This window comes from Ipomoea triloba, chromosome 9 (genome assembly GCF_003576645.1).
Source record: "Ipomoea triloba cultivar NCNSP0323 chromosome 9, ASM357664v1".
Classification (NCBI taxonomy): Eukaryota; Viridiplantae; Streptophyta; class Magnoliopsida; order Solanales; family Convolvulaceae; genus Ipomoea; species Ipomoea triloba.
The window spans coordinates 13,290,938-13,301,484 of NC_044924.1; the positions used below are offsets into that span (position 1 = coordinate 13,290,938).

The following is a 10,547-nucleotide window of genomic DNA, read 5'->3' on the forward strand; positions in this document are numbered from 1 at the left end:
GGGGGGGGGGGGGGGGGGGGGGGGGGGGGGTTGGTGGGGTGTTTCAAAACATGATGTATTGTATATTTCCAGATTTGGGTAGTTGATCATTTATGTCTTCTTAGTGTGAATTTCTTTATATGGTAATATATATATATGATGAAGAATGGGTTTTTAATTTGAAGATTTGTGAATGGATCTCAGGGTTTGATGTAATGAGAGAGGGTGGAAACTATAATAAAGGAAGTGATGGGGCTGCTAATAGGGCTGCTGCTAACTTATCCTCAAATGGCTTCAACAATCACATCAACTACTCATCTGCTCAGTCTTCCAGTTCAAACTACATGCCCAGCATAGCAGAGAATGAATCTTGGAATGACTCTTCTTTCAATTGCTTAAAGAGGAGCAGAGATGGTGACTTCAAGATCTTATCTGCTCTCAATGGAATGGAAGCTCAGGTACCAATTCTAGTACCAATTAGCCCACACGGGTAATTAACTCAGTTGGTTCCTGAGTGATAGATTGCGGGCAAGTGAGTTAATCCGTTAGGTTCAGTAGTTGTGTTTATGACTTGTGTTTTTCTGTTATCAGAGCGGGGGCGAACCAAGAAACTGTACGCCCGGTTTAACCCACCACCTGAGCTTGCCTAGCTCTGTTGAGATAGAGAAGTATTTGCATTTCCAGCAAGACTCAGTTCCGTGTAAAATCCGCGCCAAAAGAGGCTGCGCCACTCACCCAAGAAGCATCGCGGAGAGGGTAATAACTCTGATCTCAATCTGTTTTTCGATGGGAATTGATCTGTCTCTGCCTCTCTGTATTCACCACATTCAGATTTATCATCAACTGAAGTTTATGGTTGTTCAATTGTGTTGATCTCTACAGAACCGACGGACCAGGATTAGCGAAAGAATGAAGAAATTGCAAGAGCTATTCCCAAAGATGGACAAGGTAAAATCCCATAACACCATAACTCTGATCCTTTCTGTATACTCAACAATCTGCTAATCTGCTTGGAACTCGCATAATTTCCTATGTTTTATGTGCAGCAAACAAGCACAGCGGATATGTTAGACTGGGCAGTCGAGCACATTAAAGAACTTCAGAAACAAGTCGAGGTATATATGACGACAAAACGAATTGCTTTTCTGTCAAACTCATATGAATCTCTAAATCTGAAGCTCATTATCTGATTGCCTTTCTTGTGGCTTTTGTTTGCAGATACTCACAGATAAAAAGGCGAAATGTACGTGTTCGAGTGAAGCTCAAAAGGTTGGAATGCAATAAGCCTGGCTTTGGTGTACAGATAATAAAAGTAGGTGCAGATGTAGATGGAAGGGGGAAAAGTAGAGGAGAGAAAAGAGTCAAGCTAACTCCTTTGTTTGCCATCCATTGAAGCATTAATGTATTTTGGCTAGGTAGATCAGAAAGCAAATGTAGTTTCTATTGTATTTTCAAGATTGGGTAACATTTAGATTTATCTCACCTGTATCAATCACCATCATGTATTATTATTAGTCTTTTTGGATTTTATGGTTTGTTTTTTAGCTCTAATTTCTGCTCACGGCGAAATTTCCTCTTTCTGATGTGATACTTTTCCGTGAGATTGACCACTCTTATAAGTTGAATCAGATTAATCTTATCTTTTCAATTTAAAAGCTCATGTCATTTCGCCACCCCACTTGTCATGTGAAACCGGACAGTACCAAAAGATAGTCGACATCGCGGTGTAAATTTAAATTATTTGAAGTTATGCATTTTCATAAGCAATAGTACATTTAAGTTCTATCAAGGTTTTGTCACCATCTTGGGTGGGGACTCTATGCTTGCCCCGCCGGGGAAGGAGAAATCTTGGTCCAATTGATTGAGGTGCCGTGCATCCATTGCAGCCATTAAAGCTAACTTTGCCACGATTTTGTTTTGAAAGTCTTATTGTTTGGACAAAATTTTGTCTCGTGAGATTGAGACTTGTTTCCCACGAAAAAACTAAGGTACATTTCGTTAGGCAAATGCATGGATATGCATCAACTATCGTGATGTTTCTGAAAGTGAGTCTTGATTTGATTTCAAGGTGTCCCCTTTCCTTTCTCATAAAAAGAATACATGAACGTACACATTGTTCATATTAACATGCACATACACACACCTAAGGATGATTACGGTTTAGTTTGAATCAGACGGTTCGAACCAAATAATTTTCGATTGGAATTGAATTGAAACCGAAACCATACAGACGGTTTTAAATTTTTTTTTTAATTTAACATTAAAATTTAAATATTTGATATAACTATTTAAAAAAAATTTAGATGAAAAAATTAATTATTAAATTTGGATCATTAAAAAAATAGAACATAAAATTTTCTTTAAAAAAGTATGATTAGAACCATCTCTTTAAATTACAACCGGAATCGAAACTGGAATCGTATTTATAGTTACACGCACCGAATGGGGTATGGTTGGAATTAATGCTCCAAATAGTCTTAGTCCCATCCAATAGCAACTAACTCAAAAACCTTACCAAGTTTACTAATCTTTGAACGATGGCTTAAAACAATGAATAATACATCCCAAGAAGTTAAATCAATAATTCTATTACAAGTAAATGATGATTTAAGAAGCACTATCCAGTATCCACTACGCTCCAAATAAAAACATCACTCTCTCTACAACAACTCATAACCCATAGCCCCCTCTCCCATTCTTCGTTCACCAAGCAATGAATTTCATTAATGGCTTTCAACAAATAAACTCCCTGAAAATAAGGATAATGTCTAACAATTCAGTTTGGACCATCATTATTATTATTATTATTATTATTATTATTATTATTATTATTATTATATAAGTACAAATATAATATAAAAACCTAACATTCATGTAAGTGTATAAATGATAGTTTAATTGGCTAAATTATTTGTCAAAACTTAGGTTATCTTTTATTTAGACTATTTTGGACCGTATTTCTGTCTGGGTCTCTTTCAGCGTCACAGTCTCCAGCCTGGATCTTCCTCACCTATTTTCTTGATTTGAGTCAGCGCATGGTCAATTTAAACAACGAATTTCTCTAACTAAATTCTGGTTGTTAGAACAAGTTTTCAGGCTGATTATTTTGTGGGAGTTGGACAGCATATGTTTAGTCAAATTAGTTACATTAATTTGATTATGTAAAGTGGAGTTTTTGGAGCTCATCGTTCATGACTTCAAGGTATTAAATGAAGGATTACTCTTTAATAGTGAGTTGATTATTTTTCTATATTAAGTTGATAAAAATCTTCACAAGGTTATCTCAAGAAGAGTGTTTGGTGCGGTGAAGCTTGACGTATGTGGTTATGTCATACCAACCCCTGTAATCTTGGTGAACATCTAGTGGATTGGGCTGACGTGAGTTACCCCGAAAACGTAGGAGGTTTCGCTCCGAACTGCGTTACCAATTGTTGCGTTTATGGTTCCTTTTCTGTACTTGTCTTTTATTTTGATTTATTATTGCATGAAAAACAAATATAAATTAAGATAAGTAATTGTTTTTTTTTAAAAGTAAGTAGAAACCTTTGAACCGCTTGCATTCAAGACTCAAAATCTTTTTCAATTGGTATCAAAGCACGGGGACTTAAATTATTAGTCTAACCGATCTGGCTATATCGTATTTCTTGAACTCAAGGTTTCAGCGTGTATTTGTTTTGTTACTGTTTTGGTTTAATTGTTCAGTCTCACGGCGTGTTACGTGTTTCAGGATGGAAAAACATAGGCCTCCTCCCAAATTAACAGGTGACAATTATGCTTAGTAGAAAGCACGTACCAAAATGCACATTAAGGCTCAAGGTGAACGAGTTTGGAGAGCTGTTCTAACCGGATGGAAACATCCTACCAAACTTGGACCAACTCCAGAAGATTCTCTAGTCACAAAACCTGAAACATAATGGATTGAAACTGAAATCACTTTAGTTGGCTTTAACAACAAATCTCTTAACACTATTTTTTCACTAATGCATGAAGATCAGTTTATCCTTACTGCAAGTTGTGATTCAGCCAAACATGCATGGGAAATCCCGGAAACAACATATGAAGGCACAGATTCTATTAAATAGTCCAAGTTGCAATTAGTCTAGTACGATTTTGAGTAACTCCGAATGAAGGAAGATGAATCTGTCATAAGTTTTCATGCTCGTATCTAAGAACTTGCACACGGGGCTATTGTTCTCGGCGAACCATTCCCTCAAACTAAGTTGCTAAAAAAAGATCCTTTAATCGCTATCACAACTTTTTAGGATTAAGGTAATTGCTATTCAAGAAAATGAATGTTGGGAAAACAATACTGTAGCTCAATTAATGGGGAATCTACAAACATATGAGATAGAGATTCTAGCCGATGCCGATGACAAAAAAAAAAAAGGAGAAAAAATTGCATTTTCAGCTGAAAAACACGATTCTATATCTATCCAGATAAGTATAATGATGATCAAGTAGTTTTATTAACTAAAAAACTTTCTAAGTTTTTGAAACATGTAAAGCAAAAGAACAATCCACGTGGAGGTAAGTTTCAAAATCAAAAGGGGTCCAGCTCAACCTCATTGAAAAATCCACAAAAAAGGATCTTCAAGCCATAAAAAATCCTCCTCTTTACGCCCATCTCAATCAAAGGACAAATCAAATGGTAAGGGAATTCATTGTTATGAGTGTGAAGGGTTCGGGCATGTTCAAGCGGAGTGTCCCACATATTTTAGAAGGAAGAAATCAATGTCTGCTTTAACTTGGAGTAATGATGAACCAGAATTATAAGCTCCTGGATCTGATACATAAGAGATTTTAGGAAATTTGTAGCCTTGACTGCCATGACCGTCGCTGATCCTGACACTGAAGATGTTGTTGATTCAGAAGATGGCGAATATATTTCAGTTGAAGATTTAGAATTATCTGCTCCCTCATTTGAATTAGAATATAAAAAATTGTACTCCAAATAGGAAATCTTGCTTAAGGTTAATTGTTCCTTGTTTAGTCAAGTTAGGATACTGGAAAATGCTCAAAAAGTGTATAAGAATCAAGTGTCAGATAAAGATATACTCCTAAAGACAAATCTTGATATTGAGGAAAAGCTTAAGCAAAAGCTGGAAATGCTCAAAAAGTGTATCAATATGATGGACAAAATCCTTGATTCGGGACGAAAATCCACCACAAAATTTGGCTTAGGATTTACTGAAGGTAAAAACAAAGACAACATTGTCTTCGTTAAGGCAACCGGACCTAATCCAGATATTCCTAAATCAAGTACAACCCAACAAGGTTACGGTAACATATGGCAAAAATAATCTTCTTATAAACGTTATAAAAATTTACACATAAGCACATTGTCCCATTTGTTAAACAAATATAGATTTGAAAAATGACTTTGTTTGCCATGTATCTTTTCACTCCAAAAGTGCAGGTAGAGAAGAAAAGTGGTACTTTGATAGTGGTTGCTCACGCCATATGACAAGAAATGCAAATTACCTCAATGATGTCAAGCAAATGAGAAGTAACTTCAAAGATGGTGTAAAAGGCAAAATCACTGGTGTTGGTACATTAAATGTAGCTGGGCTACCTAACTTAAACAAAGTATTGCTTGTGAAGGGATTGCATGCAAACCTCATCAGTATAAGTCAATTGTGTGACCAAAATTGGAATGTTTGCTTCATAAAGAATAGTTGTAGCGTTATGGATGATCAGAAACAATGTGTTATGGAATGTAAGTGCTTTTTGGATAATTGCTATATATTAACAAGTAATCTTTCATGTTGTAGGTCCAACATCAATGAGTTTGAATTATGGCACCAAAAAATTAAGACACCTCAACTACAGATCTTGGACAAACTTATAAAGATTGAAGGTGTTCTAGATATTCCTAAGTTTAAAATTGAAACAGTTAGAGTTTGCAGTGCGTGCCAAGTAGGAAAACAAACCAGAACACTGCACAAAATGCAAAAGATCATTAATACGAATCACTGCCTGGAACTGATACACATGGATCTAATTGGACTAACCCAAATAGAAAGTATAAGAGGTAAGAGATATATTTTTGTTTGTGTTGACGGCTTTTCTCGTTTTTCTTGGGTGGCATTTCTCAGGGAAACATTTGAAACTCTTGGAGTATGTTTACTAAGTGGAAATTTTCATGATTTTCTAGAAATTTTAGAAATTTGAGAAATAAAAAAGTAAAAACACGTTTACCAATACCTGTTCTCATTTTGAAAATTGGGGAAAGTGTCTCTATTTAATAGGAAAAGTGGAATAAGCTAAAAAGGCGTTTTCTGATTTGAAAACTCGCGTGAACAGTGAAAGGTAGATGAGGTCATTTATTCGATTCCTACTGGCAGCACGTTTTCTTCGTTTTTTCTTTCTTTTTCTGGCAGAGGCTTTTCTTTCTTCTTCTCTGACGCAGCTCTCCTCCGAAGACTCAGTGTACCAGTACCAGTAGTAGAGACGACTTCAAAGCCATCCAGACGCGGCTCTCCTCCGACGGAACTCCGCCCCTCCTCCGATCATCCCTATACCCGGCGGTCAGTTCACTCCCAAGACAGAGCCTCCAAAGTCGTTTGTTGGATCGTGCCCATCACCTCGCTCCAGGGTAAGCTTTCTTGATTTCAAAGACTACCATTTCAATATATATTGTTTATGATGTGCAATTTCAGTGTATATTTTTGGAGCCCTTATAGTACAGATCTTAAAATTATTTATGATGTGTAATTGTAGATGTATATTTCTTTAGCCCTTACATTTTTTGAGCATGTACATTTCTTTAACTGTACATTTTTTGAGCTAAAATTTTCTATTGTGTGGACAATGTGCTGGTTGGTTCTCTTTAGGTTTGTTTTTGTATGTGTGTGTGTTTTTTTTTTTTTTTTTTTTGATTAATTGATAGTGGGTGTGCTGGATATGGTGTCTGTGTTGTAGGGTTTTTTGTGTTCTGTGGGAGGATCAAACATTGCTACCCATACCATATGGGTTTAGCTATTGAATGACATTTGTTAATGCATACTACTGTTTATGTTGTAGTGCATATGTGTTCAGCAAAACAAGAGATGTCCTTTTACATTTTATATATAGGAGAATAGTACAACAAAGAACATTTTTGAGAGTTTTTTCCACTTTTGGTCCTATGACTTTAGTGTTTCCGTCAATTTAGGTACACGACTTTTATTTTGCCACTTTTAGTCCTTGACTTTAATTTTTTTGCACTTTTAGTCCTTTGACTTTGATTTTTTTTCCACTTTTAGTTCTTTCGGTCATCCGAGCACAACTTTTAATCGAAATCAACAAATTGTTGTGCCATTAAGGGTAAATGTTTAATGTATTTAGAGATTTATCAATAGACAATTTTACACTTAATGACACAACATTTTATTGATTCCGATTAAAAGTTGTTGCTTAAAAAGCGAAGCAGAACAAGCAAATAACGTTTCTTTTTCCTATTTTTTATATGATTTTATTTATAAATATATTTAGAACTTTATCAAAATACACTTTTACCCTTAATGGCATAACAATTTGTTGATTTCGATTAAAAGTTGTCGCTCGGAAGGCCAAAAGGACTAAAAGTGGAAAAAAAATCAAAGTCAAGGACTAAAAGTGGCAAAAAAATTAAAGTCAAGGACTAAAAGTGGCAAAATGAAAGTCGTGTACCTAAATTGACGGAAACACTAAAGTCATAGGACCAAAAGTGGAAAAAACTCACATTTTTGATGTGATTAATTTGAATTTGTGTGAGTGAGCAACATCATTTTAGAAACAGATATCTTGCAACCCAATAAAATAAATATCATTAGCAAATACAAATAGGTCCAACAAATGAGTCAAGGATAGCTAGTTTTGAATTCCACTATATATAGTGCCTAGGATAGCTAGTTTTGAATGCTTTATTTATTGCTATGGATAAAGTTCAATGGAGTGGAGGACCCTTCTAGGATGCTCTGTTCTGTTCAGTGGAGTGGAGGACCCTTAATCACAAATTAGTTAATCACAAACTGTCAGTAGGAAATGTGCATAATGACAAGGTAATTGAAAGAAATGGAACCCATTTTCGTTGGATTTGTATCAAGTTTCTTTACAATGCATCAAAGTTCAGAACTTCATATACTAAAACTTTACACGGGTGTAGGATATGGGTTCCATTTCTTTCAATTACCTTGTCATTATGCACATTTCCTACTGACAGTTTGTGATTAACTAATTTGTGATTAAGGGTCCTCCACTCCACTGAACAGAACAGAGCATCCTAGAAGGGTCCTCCACTCCATTGAACTTTATCCATAGCAATAAATAAAGCATTCAAAACTAGCTATCCTAGGCACTATATATAGTGGAATTCAAAACTAGCTATCCTTGACTCATTTGTTGGACCTATTTGTATTTGCTAATGATATTTATTTTATTGGGTTGCAAGATATCTGTTTCTAAAATGATGTTGCTCACTCACACAAATTCAAATTAATCACATCAAAAATGTGAGTTTTTTCCACTTTTGGTCCTATGACTTTAGTGTTTCCGTCAATTTAGGTACACGACTTTTATTTTGCCACTTTTAGTCCTTGACTTTAATTTTTTTGTCACTTTTAGTCCTTTGACTTTGATTTTTTTTTCCACTTTTAGTTCTTTCGGTCATCCGAGCAACAACTTTTAATCGAAATCAACAAATTGTTGTGCCATTAAGGGTAAATAATGTTTAATGTATTTAGAGATTTATCAATAGACAATTTTACACTTAATGACACAACATTTTATTGATTCCGATTAAAAGTTGTTGCTTAAAAAGCGAAGCAGAACAAGCAAATAACGTTTCTTTTTCCTATTTTTTATATGATTTTATTTATAAATATATTTAGAACTTTATCAAAATACACTTTTACCCTTAATGGCATAACAATTTGTTGATTTCGATTAAAAGTTGTCGCTCGGAAGGCCAAAAGGACTAAAAGTGGAAAAAAAATCAAAGTCAAGGACTAAAAGTGGCAAAAAAATTAAAGTCAAGGACTAAAAGTGGCAAAATGAAAGTCGTGTACCTAAATTGACGGAAACACTAAAGTCATAGGACCAAAAGTGGAAAAAACTCACATTTTTGATGTGATTAATTTGAATTTGTGTGAGTGAGCAACATCATTTTAGAAACAGATATCTTGCAACCCAATAAAATAAATATCATTAGCAAATACAAATAGGTCCAACAAATGAGTCAAGGATAGCTAGTTTTGAATTCCACTATATATAGTGCCTAGGATAGCTAGTTTTGAATGCTTTATTTATTGCTATGGATAAAGTTCAATGGAGTGGAGGACCCTTCTAGGATGCTCTGTTCTGTTCAGTGGAGTGGAGGACCCTTAATCACAAATTAGTTAATCACAAACTGTCAGTAGGAAATGTGCATAATGACAAGGTAATTGAAAGAAATGGAACCCATTTTCGTTGGATTTGTATCAAGTTTCTTTACAATGCATCAAAGTTCAGAACTTCATATACTAAAAACTTTACACGGGTGTAGGATCTTTGCCCATTTATATTATTGTTATTTGTTGAGCCTTTGCCCACTACAGTTCTTTAATGATTGCATTTAAATTGTTAGGTTCTAGCATAACAATCTTAGATGTTGTCCCTAATTGTTAAATTTACAAACCTGGAGTTAGAATAATTGAACGTTTCAGGAAGGATATAAGCAAAATAGCAAATAATATGGGGATCTGGAAAATCTTCTAATTCAAAGTATTGCTGTAACCTTAGGCCATTTTCCTATTCAATATGCATTCTTATAAACAAGGTATTTTTTCTGTGAAATATGTTTAATGATAACTGTTTCCCATTGGTGGGTTTCACTCACATCCACTTTTTTATGCTATCATTAGGTCTGGATCTAATTTCATACTCATTGCAATTTGTTCTGCATACTTGTTATTACCAATATCCAAATCCAATTCTGTAGTTTTGTGTTGCTATGTGGTGGGATGGATTGCAATTATGCTTAATCACCATGCTTAGCTTGCTACTTAATATATTAAATAGGGGATGCTACTAATCGTTCTATGAGCAGAGTGATTGGAGGTATTGAATTCAAGTACAATTTCTTTGCTGTATTGGTATTAATGATCTGCTAAGATTCTTTGGCTAGGAATATGATGAAACTATGATGAACTTCTTATATTCATTCGTGTTTAAGTTTGACAATCGAGGTAAGTTTTACCCTTTAGTTCTAATCTTAGACTAATTGTATGATTGCATATTAATAACCTCAATAGAGTCAATTGTGCTATTCTGTTATGTTCTTCAACCTTGTTACCTCATTTTTTAGAATAAAAATCATATATTAGGAGGCCGTTTTTTAGCTATTTTATGTGCTGCTTGGTTCTCTTTCAATGTATTCATGCCCTTACCCATTAGTTAATCACAAATTAGTATAGGTATTTGTTTAAAAGGGCTGTAATATATTAATGATTGCATATTTACTTAGATGAATAACATGGAAGAAACAAATGAGGAACACACGAAATGGTCCGATACAACCGTTATACAATTTTTGACAATTTTAAATGAAAGAGTAAAAAAAAATTCCCTCG

The 10,547-nt window shown here is 34.7% G+C and overlaps 1 protein-coding gene across 1 annotated transcript in view; it reads left to right on the forward strand.

Moving 5' to 3' along the window:
- LOC116030210 (transcription factor bHLH130-like) overlaps positions 1-1,618 on the forward strand; it is a 3,568-nt gene extending 1,950 nt beyond the window's left edge. Inside the window, exons 2-6 of the mRNA XM_031272385.1 lie at positions 184-437; positions 571-735; positions 862-927; positions 1,026-1,094; positions 1,198-1,618. Coding sequence (XP_031128245.1) covers positions 184-437; positions 571-735; positions 862-927; positions 1,026-1,094; positions 1,198-1,263 — 620 coding nt within the window. The 3' untranslated portion in view covers positions 1,264-1,618. The remainder of the gene's footprint in view (positions 1-183; positions 438-570; positions 736-861; positions 928-1,025; positions 1,095-1,197) is intronic.
- The last annotated feature ends 8,929 nt before the right edge of the window (positions 1,619-10,547 follow it).